Raw genomic sequence first — 18,918 nt, 5'->3', positions numbered from 1 at the left:
ACAGCCCGGCTGGGCACAAAGCTCATCCCCTGAGCATGAGCCGAGGCCGAGGGTGGTGCGAGCACATAGAGGATGCCTCCCCAGCTGCTAGGGGCATCAGCCTCATTACCAAGCACCCTGAAGGGGAACTGTTTGGGGCTGGGCGGGTCAGCCTACAGCAGGGACTGAGACAGCCACTGTGGCATGAAAGACCAGCAGTGCAGCACCACACCCAGAGGCTAGAACCATTCTGTGGACTGTTGGCCTGGAAGGTAGGAAACACCTCAGCCCAGCTGCCTCGTAGCATCATCGGGTCAGTCATAGAGCTACAGACAGATCTGGGCAGCTGGAAAACAGGCCCAGAGAAGGGCGGTGTGGGCTCTTACCTGCAGTTACTGTCTGGCCTTAGAGCTGTGTCACTTGTGTAAAGAAGTCAGTGCCAAGGCCGGGCGCGGTGGCTCACACCTGTAATACCAGCACTTTGGGAGGCCGAGGCAGGTGGATCACAAGGTCAGGAATTTGAGAGCAGCCTGGCCAACATGGTGAAAAACCATCTCTACTAAAAATACAAAAAAAAAAAAAAAAAAAAAAATTAGGTAGGCGTGGTGGCAGGCACCTGTAATCCCACCTACTCCAGAGGCTGAGGCAGGAGAATTGCTTGAACCCGGGAAGTAGAGGTTGCAGTGAGCCAAGATCGTGCCACTGCACTCCAGCCTGGGCGACAGAGCAAGACCCCATCTTGGAAAACAAAAAAACAAAAAAAAACTAGCACCAATGGCTGCCCATTACTGACTGTTGAGGTAGTTGGTGACAAACTGATTCAAAAGAGAGGACTTGCTAGGCTGGGCGCGGGGGCTCACGCCTGTAATCCCAGCACTTTGGGAGGCTGACGCAGGAGGATCGCTTGAGCTTAGGAGTTCGAGACCAGCCTGGGCAACATTGCAAAACCCTGTCTCCACTAAAAATACAAAAATTAGCCAGGCGTGGTGGCCCACACCTGTGGTCCCAGCTACTCAGGAGGCTGAGGTGGGAGGATCGCTTGAGCCTGGCAGGTCAAGGCTGCAGTGAGCTGCCTGGGCGACAGGACACTGTCTCAAAAAAAAAAAAACAGAACTTGCCTCCTGTCTACCCTGTGTGGTGACAGGTCAGAGGGACCTCTGCATTCAGGCCGACTACCTGTTCCCTGTCCTGCTGCACCCCTGCCCCACAGGCTTGGTAGGGCCAAGGCCCTCAGCCGCCCTGCTGGGGCCCCTGGTGTAGGGCGGGGTGGGTGGCAGCCCCGTTCCCCCTTCCCCCTCATCCCAGACCTTCCGGCTGGCCATCCCAGCTTTTCCCACCAAGCAGGATCTTGAGACCAGGGCACCCAGCAGGGGCCCTGGCGGGACTGGCCCATTCGAATGGAGGGTCGCGGCAGGAACAAGTGAGGGGGGTGGGGCCTCAAAGCCCCGCCCCCAGGCCCAGCGGAACCCTGAAGAGGAGGGGGTGGGTGAGCCGGGCGCGGCTCTGTCAGCTGAGTGACAGTCACGGGACGGCGACCAACTCTGTCTGGCTTCCTAGAGGAGAGGGAGGGATGAGAAAGGGTCTCCGAGCGCAACAGGCCAGTGGTGGGGTGCTTGGGGGGAGTGCTGTCTTGGAGGGTCCCGGGGATGGTGACGTCTGAAGCCCCGTACAGAGGTGGGGAGATCCCCGAGGGCTGGTTCCCGAGGCTGGGGGGCCTAGGTCCCATGTGGGGGCTGCGCCTTCAAGCCCCATTTCCCCTAGGACATGGAGAAAGAGCGAGAGACTCTGCAGGCCTGGAAGGAGCGCGTGGGGCAGGAGCTGGACCGCGTGGTGGCTTTCTGGATGGAGCACTCCCACGACCAGGAGCACGGGTACTCGGCGTGCTTCTGGAGTCCTCTGCAGGGTTTTTGCCCTTCCTGAGGCCCCTTCTCACTCTCAGGCACCTCACAGATTTGCTGGCCCCAGAGGGGCAGGAGGGGCTGGCAAGGCCCCTTCCAGACTTTGCTAACTCTGCCTTCCCACAGGGGCTTCTTCACGTGCCTTGGCCGCGAGGGGCGGGTGTATGATGACCTCAAGTATGTGTGGCTGCAGGGGAGGCAGGTATAGTGTTCCCAGACTGGAAGCTCAGGCACACGGCCCATCGCCTCAAAGGTCTCCCCACCTCACCCCAGCCGGCCACTTAAGCCACTTTCCCTCCCGTACCCCGCAGGTATGGATGTATTGTCGCCTGTACCGCACTTTCGAGCGCTTCCGCCATGCTCAGCTTCTGGACGCAGCAAAAGCAGGTAGGTGCCCCCTTCCTACCCATCTCCCAGTGATTCCGTCCATGTTTACTCAACAGGGCATATGTGCGGAGTTCCTAGAGGGGTCTAGAAGCAGCGAAGGACTTGGGGAGGCTCAAGGGTGGTGTGTGCGGGGCGTCCTGGCCTTACTCCTGGCATGCCAACCCCCCAACCTCCAGGTGGTGAGTTCTTGCTGCGTTATGCCCGGGTGGCACCTCCTGGCAAGAAGTGTGCCTTTGTGCTGACTCGGGACGGCCGCCCGGTCAAGGTGCAGCGGACCATCTTCAGCGAGTGTTTCTACACCATGGCCATGAACGAGCTGTGGAGGGCCACAGGGGAAGCACGGTACCAGGTGTGTGAGAGGAGGGTGCCCCTGAAGACCCCACCCTGGGACCCTGCCATGGCCACCTGATGCATTCCCACTCACTACGCAAGTCCCCTCCCATGGACCCACCTGTGGGCCAAGTCCCCTTCACCTCTGAACGCTCCCTTACCCCTACAGGGGCGCACAGACGGAGAGGGCCCTATCCACGCCCTGCCCCCAACTGGGAAGAGGCCCCTCCCTCCTCCCTGGGCTCCCTGTGCTACCAGACCCTGACCCCACAGCCTGGAAGGGGCTGCACCCCCAGACTGGGAGCCCCCAAGGCAGAGTGGGGCAGATCTGACTGGCTCCTACTGGATGCTGGGTGCTAGGCCCCGAGTAGGCCCTGGGTGAAGGTGTCTCTGGGTTCAGGAGAGGAATTGGCTTTCCCACCCCAGGGCCATGTCCAGGGGGATGGCACAGGATGTAGCCTCAGCCTGGGCCTCCCCTTGCCTCCTGCACCCCCAGACGGAAGCGGTGGAGATGATGGATCAGATCGTCCACTGGGTGCAGGAGGACGCGTCGGGACTGGGCCGGCCCCAGCTCCAGGGGGCCCCTGCTGCAGAGCCCATGGCGGTGCCCATGATGCTGCTGAACCTGGTGGAGCAGCTCGGGGAGGCAGATGAGGAGCTGGCGGGCAAATACGGAGAGCTGGGGGACTGGTGCGCCCAGAGGATTCTGCAGCACGTGCAGGTGGGGGATGCCTGGGGAGCTGGGGTGGTGGGAGGCCCTCCACTCCCCCACTCCCCTGGGCACCCTGGGGCTTGACACACCTGGAGAGACAGAGATTCGAGGATGTCCCCACCTGGGGAAGGTGGAGAGCCTGAGGGCTGGAGGGGAGGATGCGGAGCCCCAGGCAAGGCCTGACAGAAGGAGACCCCTCCTGCCCCACCCAAGTCCCTTCCAGGCCTCTGCGCCGTGAAACCCGCCCTGTCTGTCCCCATTCAATGTTTCACCCTCCCCTGCTGGAGAGGATCAGGCCAGAAGTGAGGATTACAACTTCCTAGGCCCAGGCTGGATGCGGTGGCTCATGCCTGTAATCCCAGCACTTTGGGAGGCTGAGGCGGGCGGATCACTTGAGGTCAGGAGTTGGAGACCAGCCTGGCCAATATAGTGAAACCCCGTCTCTACTAAAAATGCAAAAATTAGCTGGGCATGGTGGTGCATGCCTGTAATCCCAGCTACTAGGGAGGCTGAGGCAGGAGAATCGCATGAACCCAGGAGGTGGAGGTTGTAGTGAGTTGAGATTGCGGCCACTGCACTTTAGCCTGGGTGACAGAGCAAGACTCTGTCTAAAAAAAAAAAAAAAAAGAAAAAGAAAAAACAACTTGCTAGGCCCAAGGGAGTGAATCAGCCCCTCCTCAAATGCCCCTCTGAGCCTGGCCCACCCAAGCCAGCAGGTCCAGGGGCTTGGGTGAGAGGGAGGGAAGAAGGGATTTCTGGAGCTGGGTCTTTCTAGTTGGGTGGCTGGGTGGGTGAAAGGGCTGGGGGCAACATTCCCTTCTGCTCCTTCCCGGTAGAGGGATGGACAAGCTGTGCTGGAGAATGTGTCAGAGGGTGGCAAGGAACTTCCTGGCTGCCTGGGGAGACAGCAGAACCCAGGTGAGGGGCAGGGTGGGCTGGGGGCCACCCAGGAGGAGGGGAGTGCTGAGCTTTGCATTCTGGGCTTCAGATATGGGAGTGCCTGGGGGGGCGCCTTGAGGAGGCAGAGGAGAGAGGATGGGCTTCCCAAGGCTGAGGGTTTCTGTAGAGGAGCAGGCTTCCAGGGCCAGGGAGCTCAGAGCCTCGCTCATTGTTAGGGAGGGAGCAGGGTGCAGGGGTTTTGTTCCCTCTGTTCCCTCCCTCAACACCACCCCCGCCCTTCCGTACTCCAACCCTCACCAGGCCACGCGCTGGAAGCCGGCTGGTTTCTGCTCCGTCATTGCATTCGGAAAGGCGACCCCGCACTTCGAGCCCATGTGGTTGACAAGTTCCTGTTGTTGCCCTTCCGCTCCGGATGGGACCCTGACCACGGCGGCCTCTTTTACTTCCAGGATGCTGATGACTTCTGCCCCACCCAGGTGGGAGAGTGCCCAGGGCCAAGTGTGACCCACGCTGTTCTAAGGCTTTCTGCCCAGGGAGGTGGGTGCTTCTCTAGAGGGTAACCTGGGGCTGGATTGGAACCTAGAGGCCTGCTCTCAGCTTCTGTGCCAGTGTTACAGGAAAGGGGTCGTGATCCAGACCCCAGAAGAGGGTTCTTGGATCTTGCCCAAGAAAGAATTCAGGGCGAGTCCGCAATGCAAAGTGAAAGCAAGTTTATTAAGAAAGTAAAGGAATAAAAGAATGGTTACTCCATAGGCAGAGCAGCCCTGAGGGCTGCTGGTTGCCTTTTTTTTTTTTTGAGGTGGAGTTTTGCTCTTGTTGCCCAGGCTGGAGTGCAATGGCGCCATCTCGGCTCACTGCAACCTCTGCTTCCTGGGTTCAAGCGATTATCCTGCCCTAGCCTCCCGAGTAGCTAGGATTACAGGCATGGACCACCATGCCTGGCTAATTTTGTATTTTTAGTAGAGACGGGGTTTCTCCATGTTGGTCAGGCTGGTCTCGAACTCCCGACCTCAGGTGATCCGCCTGCCTCATCCTCCCAAAGTGCTGGGATTATAGGCGTGAGCCACTGCACCCGGCTGGTTGCCCATTTTTATGGTTATTTCTTGATGATATGCTAAACAAGGGGTGGATTTTTCATGCCTCCCCTTTTTAGACCATATAGGGTAACTTCCTGATGTCGCCATGGCATTTGTAAACTGTCATGGCACTGGTGGGAGTGTAGCAGTGAGGATGATCAGAGGTCACTCTCATGGCCACCTTGGTTTTGGTGGGTTTTGGCCGGCTCCTTTACTACAAACTGTTTTATCAGCAAGGTCTTTATGACCTGTATTTTGTGCCGACCTCATATCTCATCCTGCGACTTAGAATGCCTCAACCGTCTGGGAATGCAGCCCAGTAGGTTTCAGCCTCATTTGACCCAGCTCCTGTTTAAGATGGAGTTGCTCTGGTTCACACACCTCTGACACCAGTGCTCCCCAGTCCCATGTCATATGGAGGCCACCAGGGAGCTGGAGAAACGCTGATGCTCAGACATATATGCCATTCGTCTGGGGCCCTGGTGTCTATTCAAAGATCTATTCAAGTCCTTCAGAACTTCCAAAGATGTCCCTCAATTCACCTCTATTCAAGTCAAGGTGTCTATTCAAGTCCTTCAGAACTTCCAAAGATGTCCCTCAATTCACCTCCAGTAGCTTGGGCCAATGGAGACGCAGCCAGGTCTGGAAAGTTGGGGACGGGAGTGTCCTGCTGAGATGCCTGCCCCTGCTCTCCCCTCAGCTGGAGTGGGCCATGAAGCTCTGGTGGCCACACAGTGAAGCCATGATTGCCTTCCTCATGGGTTACAGTGACAGTGGGGACCCTGTGCTGCTGCGCCTCTTCTACCAAGTGGCTGAGTACACCTTCCGCCAGGTGAGAGCTGCCTCCTTGTCCCCTCTAGAGGCTGAATGGGAGGATGGGGGAAGTCTGGCCCGGCTGCCCTCTTGCCCCCTCGCTGAGCACAGTCGCTCAGCTGGTCTGAGAGTTTCCGGAGCCCCAGTGCTGTTCGTTCAGTCAACAAAGAAGAAGCCTCTGCCCTCCTAGAGCTTGAATTTTCGTGGTGGGGGCGGGGGGAGCAGACTGTAAGCAAGCAGACCTAGGTGGTGGTGAGAGTGACAGCTGTGGGAATAATACCACTGGAGAGGGTTGTGGGGGGGCTCTTTCCTATGGGGTGGCAGCAGGGAAACACTGAGCAGGGACCAAGTCAATCAGGGGTCTGTCTGAGGGACTGGGAGTCTGGGCAGGGTGGGGCATGTGGCACAGCAGGGGAGCCTGGCAGCCCGGGAGGATAAAGGCAGAGTGGGCAAGGGACGGACTCCAGCTGCCTGGTCTGATTCCATTGTTACCTGGGTCCTGGGGCTTGGAGGGGGGGGTGTTATGGGGGAAGTCTGTAGGGTACAGGGCAGAAGCTGGGACAGCAGAGGAAGCTGTAGCTGTCATCCCAGCCAGTGAGGGCTGGCCCAGGTGGCAGCTGGTGGGGACAGAGGGTTCACAGTCTGGTGGAGCAGCAGTGGGATTCCTGAGTCTCCAGTTCAGACGGAGAGATCTGGACTCACCATGAATGTTTTCAGTATCACAAGAATGTAGATGCTGCCTAGCACAGTGGCTCATGTCTATAATCCTAGCAATTTGGGAGGCTGAGACGGGAGGATTGCTTGAACCGAGGAGTTCAAAACCAGTCTGGGCAACATAGCAAGACCTGGTCTCTACAAAAAATTTTAAAAAGTTAGCTGGGTGTCATGCACACCTGTAGTCCTAGCTACTCAGGAGGCGGAGGCAGGAGGACTGCTTAAGCCCAGTTTGAGGCTGCAATGAGTTATGATCACACCACTGCACTCCAGCCTGGGCTGGGCAACAGAGCGAGACTATGTCTCAAAAAAAAAGGCCGGGCGCGGTGGCTCACGCCTGTAATCCCAGCACTTTGGGAGACTGAGGCAGGTGGATCACCTGAGGTCAGGAGTTCAAGACCAGCCTGGCCAACATGGTGAAACCCCGTCTCCACTAAAAATACAAAAATTAGCCAAGCGTGGTGGCGGGTGCCTGTAATCCCAGCTACCTGGGAGGCAGAGGCAGGAGAATCGCTTGAACCCAGGAGGCAGAGGTTGCAGTGAGCCGAGATCGCACCATTGCACTCCAGCCTGGGGGACAAGAGCAAGAATTGGTCCCCCCCAAAAAAAAAAAAAAAAAAGTACAGATGCTGCTGAGATCTATGAGGCAAAAAGGGAAACGGGGGCCCAGCAAAGGAGATAAGAATCAGTGGTGACGTAGGAAGAAAACCAAGCCAGGGGCTCCCTGAAGCCCAAGTGCTAGGAGCAGAGTGATAAGGTGTCTTGACTGCTGCCCAGGAGGCAACTCGAGCTGCTGAACGCAGGAGAGGGCATGGCATCCAGTGGTGGCAAGGCCTGGGTGGTGAACGAATGAAGATTCATCATGTGTTTCTAAAGCCACGACTCCGACTCCACTGGTGAACCCTGGTACTGCGAGGACTATAGCAGGGGATCTTATTCTGGGGTCTGTGGGCTTCGAAACCGGGCGCGGAGAATCACATCTTTATTTGTACTAACCTCTAACTCAAACTAGCATTTCCTTCCATTATGAGTGGAGGCAATGAACCACATTGGTAATATAAGTGCCTGGCTTTGTCACCGATAGAGATCCAGATGTGTTTATATTGCATTGCAGTTAGAGAGACATCTGCAAGTATCACATATGCTCATCACTACTTCCAAACCACCAGGGTTGTTAGACCTGAAGCTATATCTTAATATTTAATGCATTCATAGAGTATGTGTTAGGGGTCACCAGTTATAACTCAAAAATGAAATTGAAGGAATACATTTTAATAAGATATAGATGACATTAAACAATTACAAAAGTTATAATCAACAGGTAAATCGGCTGGGCATGGTGGCTCATGCCTGTAACCTCAGCACTTTGGGAGACTGAGGCGGGTGGATCACCTGAGGTCAGGAGTTCTGGACCAGCCTGGCCAACATGGCGAAACCCCGTCTCTACTAAAAATACAAAAATTGGGCCGGGCGCGGTGGCTCACGCCTGTCATTCCAGCACTTTGAAAGGCCGAGGCAGGCGGATCACTTGAGGTCAGGAGTTCGAGAACAGCCTGGCTGACATGGTGAAACCCCATCTCTATTAAAAATACAAAAAGTTAGCCGGGTGTGGTGGCGGGTGCCTGTAATCCCAACTACTGGGGAGACTGAGGCAGGAGAATCACTTGAACCCGGGAAGCACTCCAGCCTGGGCAACAGGAGCAAAACTCCATAAAAAAATAAAATAAAATAATAAATAAAATAAATAAATAAGTAAATAAATTAGCCGGGCTTGGTGGCGGGTGCCTGTAATCCCAGCTACTCAGGAGGCTGAAGCAGGAGAATCAGTGGAACCTGGGAGGTGAAGCTTGCAGTGAGCTGGGATCACGCCACTGCACTCCGTCCAGTCTGGGTGACAAGAGCGAAACTCCGTCTTAAAAAAACAAAAAACCAAAAAACCAACCAACAAACAAAAAAACAAGTAAGTCATTATGCATCAACCAACATAACAGAATACAGAAGGCAAAAATCCAGACATTGAAGGAAATTCTTCTTTACCTTCCTGTGGCATGTCAAGCAGTCAAAAAATAAGTAAGGACTTGAACAATGTAACTCAAAAGATAGAATGAATACACACAGAACTAGTTTTTATTTATGTATGTATGTATTTATTTTTTTTTTTTGAGACAGGGTCTCTGTCGCCCAGGCTGAGTGCAGTGGCACAATCATGGCTCAGTGCAGCCTCAACCTCCTGGGCTCAAGCAATCCTTCCACCTCAGCCGCCCAGGTAGCTGGGACTACAGCTGTGTGCCATCATGCCCAGCTAATTCCTTAATTTTTTTTTTTTTTTTGTATAGGTGGGGTCTCACTATGTTTCCCAGGCTGGTCTTAAACTCCTGGCCTCAAGTGATCCTCCCGCCTCGGCCTCTCAAAGTGCTGGGATTATAGGCGTGAGCCACTGTACCCAGCCCAGGTCTAGTTTTACTTCCTACAAAGAAGAATACACCAACTCTTATGGGCCACCATTTAAAGAGACATTTTCATAGTGGACTTCAATGTAATTGATTCCATGATCCTTTTGAGAAGGGGCTGAACTAACAAGCCTCCCTGAGACAGGTGCCCCATGGAATGCTAGTGGAGAGAGAAGGAAAGAGAGTGGAATGGGCAGTGGGCAGGGGCAGAGGGAGGAGGAGATGAGTTTGGGACCAATGGTGAGCCAGGACAGGAGTCTGATGAGATTGTGCATCTGCTGGAAGACAGGCCTGTGAAGCCGGGAATGGGAGCTCCAAGGGAGTCACTTCTTAAGAGTTTCATGACAGGACGTCGCCTCCATCAGGGTTCTTTGTTTCTTTTCTTTTCTTTTTTTTTTTTTTTTGAGATGGAGTCTCGCTCTGTTGCCCAGGCTGGAGTGCAGTGGCGCGATCTCGGCTCACTGCAAGCTCCGCCTCCCGGGTTCACGCCAATCTCCTGCCTCAGCCTCCCGAGTAGCTGGGACTACAGGCACCCGCCACCACGCCTGGCTAATTTTTTTGTATTTTTAGTAGAGACGGGGTTTCACCGTGTTAGCCAGGATGGTCTCGATCTCCTGACCTCGTGATCCACCCGCCTCGGCTTCCCAAAGTGCTGGGATTTACAGGCCTGAGCCTTTGCACCCGGCCGGATTCTTTGTTTCTTTGAATCAACGTAACTACCACTACAATCACGATAGAGAACTTTTTTGTTTGTTTGTTTGAGATGGAGTCTCACTCTGTCACCCAGGCTGGAGCGCAATGGCGTGATCTCGGCTCACTGCAACCTCCGCCTCCTGTGTTCAAGCTATTCTCCCGCCTCAGCCTCCCGAGTAGCTGGGATTACAAGTGCGTGCCACCACGCCCGGCTAATTTTGTATTTTTAGTAGAGATGAGGTTTCACCATGTTGTCCAGGCTGATCTTGAACTCCTGACCTCAGGTGATCCGTTCACCTCGGCCTCCGAAAGTGCTGGGATTACAGGCGCAAGCCACAGAGCCCGGCCCGATAGAGAACGTTTCTACACCCCAGGGCAGAGTTCTTTCATTCCATCTAGCAGTGTCTCGTCCCCTTGCCCAGTCGGTTATATAGTTGTAGCCTGCCTGCTGCGCCCACCCCTGCTTTCATCTTTGTGGAGGACGCAGTGTCGCGGTTAAGATCGCTGGTTCTGGAGCCACATTACCTGGGGTCAACCCAGGCTCTGACCCCTGGTAGCGATGCAGTGGCATCTGGGCGGGTCCTGCAGGCGCTAGCTGTCACTGTCTCTGTTATTCCAGTTTCGCGATCCCGAGTACGGGGAATGGTTTGGCTACCTGAGCCGAGAGGGCAAGGTGGCCCTCTCCATCAAGGGAGGTCCTTTCAAAGGTGAGTGGGGGAGAGGGCGGGGCCGCAGGGGTTGCGCCTCTTGGCTGCCCCCGGCCCTCACTACCTGCCCGCCTCTACCCGCAGGCTGCTTCCACGTGCCGCGGTGCCTAGCCATGTGCGAGGAGATGCTGGGCGCCCTGCTGGGCCGCCCCGCCCCCGCCCCCGCCCCCACCCCCGCCTCCACCCCCGCCCCCACCCCCGCCTGCCGAGGCGCGGAATAAAGGCTGAGTCCGCTCCACCTGCGGCTGTGAGCGCGTCTGTGGGCTCGCGGGAGGGGGGCTGCCGCGCCGAGGGAGGGGCCGGCTCCAGCTCCGGGGCAGCGCCCGCCCCGCCCCCAGGCCCGCCCCGCCCCCAGGCCCGCCCCGCCCCCAGGCCCGCCCCGCCCCCAGGCCCGCCCCGCCCCCAGGCCCGCCCCGCGCTGACCGGCTCCGCGCATTGGCCCGCCCCGTGCGCTGGCCTGTCCCGCGCATTGGCCAAGCGGCCGGGAGGACGGGCCCGGCGGCCGTGCACTTCCGGCCGGTGGCCGGCCCGGCGCGCACCGCCCCTTCCGCCACCGCCCAGCGAGCCCAGCCCCGGTCCCAGCCCCGGTCCCAGCCCCGGTCCCAGCCCCGGCCGTCCCGGCGTCGCTTCGGAGCGCGGCGGCAGCTGACTGCGCCTTCACGATCCGCTGGGACCCGCGAGCCCCGCCGCCGTTATGAACATCCGCAATGCGAGGGTGAGCGCCCGGGGCGGGAGGCTGTCCGCGCCGCGTGGGCGCCGGCCCGGTGGCTGCTGCGCATGCTCCCGAGGGCCCCGGCCGAGCCCGGCCCGGTGGCCCTGAGTGTGCCTGCGGCCGCTGGACCTATGGGGCTGGCCTAGCCCGCCGAAGAGGCCGGGGCGCGGGGCCGGGGCTGCGATTCCCTCCTGTTTGCGTGATGTCGGGCCTCCGTTGGGTGGGCTCCGGGGACCTCCGGGGCGCCCACTCCTGTTCCTGTGCTCCGGGCGTTGTGCAAAGTCAGATCGTCACAGCGCCTGCCCAGCCCCGAGGGAGGGGGGCCGAGCAGACCGACGGGGAGCAGGCTTCTCACCTGTGGTCACCGCCGCCTTAGACTGAGCGCGTTCCACTGCCCTCGTTCCCTGCAGCCAGAGGACCTAATGAACATGCAGCACTGCAACCTCCTCTGCCTGCCCGAGAACTACCAGATGAAATACTACTTCTATCATGGCCTTTCCTGGCCCCAGGTGGGCAGCTTCTGAATTTGGGCATGGGGGAAAGCAGGCCGAGGAAAATCCCATCGGGCCATCTTGGAGGGAGTGGACAAGTCTGTCAGAGCCCAGGGGGCTGTATGGTCGGTGACGTCCCGGGTGTTTTCGGCTGGCAGGCAGGAGCAAAGGAAAAGAAGGCGCCTGAAGGGAGCAGAGAATAGGGGCAGGATCCCCACTTTGCGTCTTTTTTCTGGGTATGGGCAGGGCACAGTGTGGCGCGGGGGAGACCAAGTCACCCAGCCCAGAGGTCATGAGTCATCACACAACTCGCTACTTGTCCAGTTTGTGTCCCTCTAAAGGGCTCTTCCAGCTCCGACATGAAGTTTTCTCACTCCCTTTTCCTCTCTGTCACCAGCTCTCTTACATTGCTGAGGACGAGAATGGGAAGATTGTGGGGTATGTCCTGGCCAAAATGTGAGTCACCAAGGAGGAAGACAGAAGCTACACGTGTCTGGTGGATGCCTCTGTGGGCTTTAAAAAAAATGAATAGGCTTCTTCTTTTCAGTACAGTTGAAAGTTTATAGAAAAATTGAACAGAAAGGACATGGAGTTCTCATAGAACCCCTCAGCATCCCCTCCCTGCCAGTTTCCTCTATTAGTAGCATGTTGGATTTGTGTGGTGCACTTGTGACAAGTGATAAATGAATGTGATATGTTACTATTATTATTATTGTTATTTTTTGAGACGGAGTCTTGCTCTGTCGCCCAGGCTGGAGTGCAGTGGCGCGATCTTGGCTCACTGCAACCTCCACCTCCTGGGTTCAAGCGATTCTCCTGCCTCAGCCTCCCTAGTAGCTGGGATTACAGGCACATGCCACCACACCTGGCTAACTTTTGTATATTTCAGTAGCGATGGGGTTTCACTATGTTGGCCAGGCTGGTCTCGAACTCCTGACCTCAGGTGTTCCACCCACCTCTGCCTCCCAAAGTGCTAGGATTACAGGCGTGAGCCACTGCGCTTGGCCGATATATTATTATTAACTAAACCCATAGTTTACATTACTGCACTTCTCTTTGTGTTGCAAGCCCCATGGTTTTGACCAAATGACATATGTCCACCTTTGTATTATCACAGGATAGTTTCACTGTGTTCCACGCATTCATCCCTCCCTCTCCTTCACCCGTGGCAACCACTGATTTTTTACTGTCTGCATAGTTTTGCCTTTTCCAGGATGTCACAGAGTTGGAATCATACTATATACAGCCTTTTCAGGCTGGCTTTTTTTCACTTAGTAATACACATTTAAGCTTCTGCCTTGTCTTTGCGTGGGTTGACAGCTCATTTCTTTTTTTATTTTTATTTTTTGAGACAGGGTCTCGCTCTGTTGCCTAGGCTGGAGTGCAGTGGCATGATCATGGCTCACTGCAGCCTCAACCTCCCAGGCTCAAGTGATCTCTCATGTCTGCCTCCCAAGTAGCTGGGACCACAGGCGTGCGCCACCACATCCAGCTAATTTTTTGATTTTTTTGTTTGTAAAGACAAAGAAAGTGTTGTCCAGGCTGGTCTCGAACTCCTGGGCTCAAGCAATCCTCTTGCCCTGGCCTGCCGAGTAGCTGGAACTATAGGCGTGTGCCCCACACCCGGCAGGCATGGGGTTTTCAGGCAGCAGAGGGTGGCAGGATCGGCTGCTCCAAGAGGCTCCCGGCTCTCCCCCAGCTGGGGTCTTAGGGGGCTGTAGTGCATGTCCACTCTACAAATGGCAGGGGGGGTGGGGGTGGCTGTGCCTACACTGAGCTCCTTTGCAGCCTCTCCTTTCTCCCTCTCCAGGGAAGAGGACCCAGACGATGTGCCCCATGGACATATCACCTCATTGGTATGTAAGGTCCACCCAGGCTCTCTGGTGGGGGTGGAAGTGGGGGTTAGTTGGGGCAGCCCTCAAGGTCACAGTCCCTCACCCCATCTCTGCTCTTCTCCCACCAGGCTGTGAAGCGTTCCCACCGGCGCCTCGGTCTGGCTCAGAAACTGATGGACCAGGCCTCTCGAGCCATGATAGAGAACTTCAATGCCAAATACGTCTCCCTGCATGTCAGGAAGAGGTGGAAGCCGGGCTGAGGGAAGGGGGATTGAGGGGGAGAGATACTGCCTTGACGGGGGTCCTGGGGTACCTCGGCTTTTGGTGAAGATCCAGGAAGTGGGACTGGGGGGAAGGAGGGACCAGGAGGAGGGGCGTGCAGCTCAGCAGTGCCTTGTTCCCCTGCAGTAACCGGGCCGCCCTGCACCTCTATTCCAACACCCTCAACTTTCAGTAAGTAGATCTCGATTTTTCTAATGGGCTGGGGTTGATCCCAGGTCTGGCCCATCAGGGCACCTGAGACCGGCTGAGTTGCCTTCCAGGTTGGGGGTGGGCCGGCTGTGGGGAGGAGGCTGTGGACCCCAGTGCTGCCAGGTATACCTCCACATTCACTCGGCGGCTGATGGTTGAAAAGTCGGCATGGAGACAGCACCTGCCTGCTGAAACGTGCTCCGTGTGTGTTGTGATGGAGGAGCTCTGGCCCATGCTGGCTGAGGCTGGCGAAGGGCACACGGGCTGTTTAGTAATGTTTGGGAATAGAGAGGTGTGGGTCCCTGGCGTGAGCAGATGCTGAGGAACAGGACTCAAGCATGACCAAGCACCTAGAAGAATCCAAGAGAGAGCAGAATCAAGGAGAATGCACATTCAGGAAGGAAGGGCCAGTGGCCAGGCAGCCTAGTGGATGGGGCAGGTCTGCCTGAGGACCAGGAGGCCCCGTGTGCCTAGCACACTAGAGAGAACCTGGCAGTTGGCATGCCCAGTAGACAGTGGAAAAAAGTGCTTGCAAGTGAAGCTGGGGTGGGCTGGCTGTGGAGGGACACTAACTGCACTCAGCCCCTGTTTGGTAGGGGATGAAGAAGAGGGACTGTTGGGAAGGGCGGTGGCCTCTGGGCTGGATGCTGGCAAGAGGGATCTGTGACCTAGGTGACGATGTCTGGTGGGAATTGCTTTATAGCTAAGTCAGCAATCCTCATGTCTTAGGCCTGGCAGGGCCAGCCTAGGCCATTGAGTCCAGCTCCCCTTCCAGGGACATGGCCACCCGACTCTGCACACACACCTCCCCAGTGCAGGCACGGCCCCAGAGCTGCTCAGGCAGGGCCCGTGCTCCCTAGGGATGACTCCCCTAAACAGGGCTCACCGTCTTTCCTGGGTTCTGATGGCTGTTGTGAGGCAGCTCAGTAAGGGACAGGGCGCAGGGCAGGGAGGGAAGGGGAAGGCTGAATTCAGGGCTTCAGCTCACAAGAAACCACAGAAATGGATCCTTAGTAGCCAGGCTAAGGACACAGAACGGGGGCAGGACAGGGGTGGGGCGGGCCGCTGTTTCCTGGAGCCTTTGCTGGAGAGAACAGAGGGCAGGTCACACTGGACTTGCTGTGTCAGGATGGAGCCTTCAGGGAGAAAACATGGCACCTTGCTCCAGTAGCCACGATACCAGGAGTGGAGGAGGGTGTCCCCAGGATACGGGTCTTCCTCCTTGCTCTCTACCCTCTGCCCCCAGGATCAGTGAAGTGGAGCCCAAATACTATGCAGATGGGGAGGACGCCTATGCCATGAAGCGGGACCTCACTCAGATGGCCGATGAGGTAAGCGCCTGCATGAAGCCAAGCAAGGCAAGCGGGGGCGGCACTCGGGAGCCCCGAGACGGTGGCTGGAGGCGAGACCGACTTTGGATGCCAGCTCTTGTGGCTACGTTGCCAGGAGTCACGACCTCAGTTTCCTAGGCTGGGCTTTAGAGGAGGCCGTCTGCCTAGCAGCCTGGAGGGTGATGGGAGAGGCAGAGGGAGGAGGCTTTTAGAAGGGAAGTGGGGAGGCCTGGGGACCAGTGGGTGGCCTGCCTGCTCAGAGGTAGTTCTGAGTCAGGGTTCTGCCCAAGGCTCCTCGGGTGGCAGGGCTGGTCAAGGGGCAGCGCTCTGTCATGGGGGACTCCATGGTAGTCAGTGAGCCCAGGTAGTGGTGGACTGGGGCTCCAGCCAGGTGTCCCCACTCAGTCCCGCGTGTCCTGCCTAGCCCTGCTGCCTCACTATGCCCCTCTCCTCAGCCAGCGACAGGGCCAGGCTCCATTTGTCTGGAAACTTAGGCCCTGTCTCTTTGCCCCCGCTTCTCCCTGGGTTCCTGGTGGCAGCTGAGGCGGCACCTGGAGCTGAAGGAGAAGGGCAGGCACGTGGTGCTGGGTGCCATCGAGAACAAGGTGGAGAGCAAAGGCAATTCACCTCCGAGCTCAGGAGAGGCCTGTCGCGAGGAGAAGGGCCTGGCTGCCGAGGATAGTGGTGGGGACAGCAAGGACCTCAGCGAGGTCAGCGAGACCACAGAGAGCACAGATGTCAAGGACAGCTCAGAGGCCTCCGACTCAGCCTCCTAGAGCCTGCCCCATCCCCTCCTCACCCCACAAGCTTTCACAATAAATTCGCTCCGTGGCACTGGGGAACTTCGTGTGTGTGTGCGCGCGCACATTTAGAGGATGTGTTTCTCCAGGTCCTCTGGTGGGGATGTGAGCCTCGGCCTTTTGACCCAGAGCATCCTGCCAGGCCCGAGTACAAGGGAAGAGCTTTGGAGGTGGGACTCCCTAGTCTCATGACCTTCAGCAGCTGTGGCCCCAGGGAAGGAGGCCCTGGACTTATAGGAGAGACCCTGCCTTGGAGGTCTGCTTGGCCACGCTGAATGTGTTTTGTGGCACAAGCCTGGGCCGCTCAGGCTCAAAGCTCAACAGCAGGGCTCCCACTCTTGGTGGCCTTCAGTTCTCTTCCCACGTTCACCTTCAGACCTTCTCTCCCTAATCACACCTGCTTCGGGCTACAGCAGCTCCGCGGCATACCCGTGGGCTCCAGATGTGGACATCCAACTGCTCATTGGGCTTATCTACAGCTGTCCTGAGTAATGACCCAGCCAGATGCCCCATCAACGGTCCTTGAGTCCTCCCTCCCCTGCCACCCTAATGGTCAGTGAGTCCATGATACCTCGAGTCTACTCCCTAACCTGAGTTTGCATTTGAAAATAATTTATTTTTAGTACAATTCCCTGCGTTTCCCCTATTGACATTTTGTATTAGTTGGTGTATTTGTTATTGTTGATGCGCCAATACTGATAAGTTATTGTAAACTACAGCCCATGGTTTTCACTAGGTTTCCTGTCTGTGCTGTACAGTTTCTATGGGGTTACACAAATGCATAAAGCCATGTATTCTCTCATAACAATTTCATGCAGAATACAAAACTGGGCGGCTGTTGGGTGCGGTGGCTCATGCCTGTAATCACAGCACTTTGGGAGGCCGAGGTGGGCGGGATCACTTAAGCTCAGGAGTTGGAGACCAGCCTGGGCAGGATGGCGAAACCCCATCTCTACTAAAAATAGAAAACTTATCCAGGCGTGGCGACGCATGCCTGTAATCCCAGCTACTCGGGAGGCTGAAGCAGGAGGATCGCTTGAGCCCGGGAGGTGGAGGTTGCTGTCGGCCCTGATCATGCCACCACACTCCAGGGACAGAGACCCGTCTCAAAAAAAAAAACAAAAAAAACCATATACACATATATATCAAAATCCTGTTTTTCATGCAGTCACCCTAACCGTAATGCTCGCTTCTGTGTCTTTCCTCTTTTCCTTCCCTCCCCTCCGGCTGCAAAGCCATCACTTGCTGTCCCTAGTCCCTGGGCGGGCCCTGTATTCCTGAGCCCTCCCTGTACCCTGCTACTGCAGGTGGCACACTGCTCCTCCGCCAGGTTGAAAATTCGCCATACAGGCCTGGAGCTCGGTTCTCTTTGGCTGGCGCCTCGCACGTGACCGGCAGGCCGCGGGCAGCTGTGGAAGCGGAGCCCAGAGCGCTACAGGGCGGGGCCGGAGCCGGAAAGGCGCGTCTGCGCACGCCCACAGCTCTCCGGTTCCCGGCTCGGGCGAGGCTGTGTTGATTGGCTTAAGACGTGAGCTTCCCTTTGTATGGGCCGGAGGCGGAGCCCTGTCCCGCCCCGCGCCTGGCGACAGTGTCTTCCGGTTCGCAAGCCCGCGGCAAGCTTCGTTCCCAGGCTCTGATTGGTCCGGCGGCACTGGGTTCTGCGCGCAGGGTGCGGGGGATGGGCGGGCTTGCGCACTGCGTCGGCCGCGCCCCGGCGCCGGTGGAAGGGAGGTGGCCCGGGCTCCGAGGGCTCCCACGGCTCCCGCGGCGCCCTCCTTCCGCCCCTGCCCGGCCGGCGGGACACGGCCCGCCCTCTGCCGTCCGTCCCCGGCGGGCCCGATGCCTGTCGGCTGCTCCCTCCGTCCCCATGCGGGCAGGTCCGCGCCTTCTGTGGGCTGCCTCGCTTTTGGATGCTTTGAAGGGGAACAATGGAGCGAAGGATAGAGCGAGCAGCAGGTGGCAGTTGCGTTCAGGGCCTTAAATGCCAAACAAGTGCCCTAAAAGCCAGGGCCCAACACTCAGGCCCTAAAGCACGGGCTGAATGGGGCATCCTAGGAATAGCTCTGGAGTGAAAAAAGGAGTGAAGAGAGCGTTTGAAGGCACGGGCTGAGGCCTTTCCTGCCTGCCTGAGCCCTGTGTCTGGCTCTGCTGGGTGGAGGGACCTTTGGGGACCAGTCAGGGCTCGGACGGAGGGGCAGGATGTGTTGGGGCCAGCTGGTGAGGGGCGGGGCTCCCTGGTTCCCCTTGGCCTGAGGCAGAGGTGGGACGTGTGAGTCTCCCGACCAGGAGCAGGTTGGAGTGTGGGTGCGTCTGTGCGCGCTGTGGGCAGGGGCGCAGGCTCTCTAGTCTTGCTGGAGGACTCGAACATCGGTACTTCCGAGACCAGCTGCTGGAAGTCCAGGTCCTGGGCCTGCCTGGGTCTGGCTAGCTCCCAGGCCTTGAAGCCCCAGGTCCTGCAGACACACACGACGACGTGTTCGAGAAGGGCCTTGGTACTGGGAGAAGGGGGCGGGGAGCTGAGGGAGTGTTTTTTTCCTTCTGGGCAAGAGAATTAATTGCTCATAGTTGAAAGGCGGGAAGTACCCGCACAGCCTCCCCTCCCCAGATCTGCAGGTCAAG

General features: G+C 57.4%; 2 protein-coding genes across 4 annotated transcripts; both read left to right on the top strand.

Annotated features, from left to right (window-relative positions):
• Positions 1-1,470: 1,470 nt before the first annotated feature.
• Positions 1,471-10,897, top strand: RENBP (renin binding protein). Of its 2 annotated transcripts, none has more exons than XM_054473145.1 (11): positions 1,471-1,576; positions 1,741-1,850; positions 2,004-2,079; positions 2,189-2,264; positions 2,441-2,613; positions 3,091-3,315; positions 4,143-4,224; positions 4,507-4,682; positions 5,983-6,114; positions 10,572-10,659; positions 10,744-10,897. In XM_054473145.1, the coding sequence occupies exons 1-11, from the start codon at positions 1,550-1,552 to the stop codon at positions 10,878-10,880; spliced, it is 1,302 nt and encodes a 433-aa protein (XP_054329120.1). In that variant the 5' UTR covers positions 1,471-1,549; the 3' UTR covers positions 10,881-10,897. The 2 variants fall into 2 exon arrangements, with proteins under 2 accessions (XP_054329120.1, XP_054329122.1); XM_054473147.2 differs by having other exon boundaries at positions 1,548-1,653.
• A 191-nt stretch (positions 10,898-11,088) lies between these two features.
• On the top strand, positions 11,089-16,333 carry NAA10 (N-alpha-acetyltransferase 10, NatA catalytic subunit). Of its 2 annotated transcripts, XM_054471729.2 has the most exons (8): positions 11,089-11,374; positions 11,782-11,880; positions 12,260-12,318; positions 13,673-13,718; positions 13,826-13,941; positions 14,106-14,150; positions 15,415-15,499; positions 16,039-16,333. In XM_054471729.2, exons 1-8 carry the CDS (start codon positions 11,354-11,356, stop codon positions 16,273-16,275), a joined length of 708 nt encoding a protein of 235 aa, XP_054327704.1. In that variant the 5' UTR covers positions 11,089-11,353; the 3' UTR covers positions 16,276-16,333. The 2 variants fall into 2 exon arrangements, with proteins under 2 accessions (XP_054327704.1, XP_054327705.1); XM_054471730.2 differs by lacking the exon at positions 11,782-11,880 and having other exon boundaries at positions 11,173-11,374.
• The last annotated feature ends 2,585 nt before the right edge of the window (positions 16,334-18,918 follow it).

The sequence above is a fragment of the Pongo pygmaeus genome, chromosome X (assembly GCF_028885625.2).
Source record: "Pongo pygmaeus isolate AG05252 chromosome X, NHGRI_mPonPyg2-v2.0_pri, whole genome shotgun sequence".
In the NCBI taxonomy this organism is placed as follows: domain Eukaryota; kingdom Metazoa; phylum Chordata; class Mammalia; order Primates; family Hominidae; genus Pongo; species Pongo pygmaeus.
This window is presented reverse-complemented; position numbering and strand designations above follow the sequence as displayed.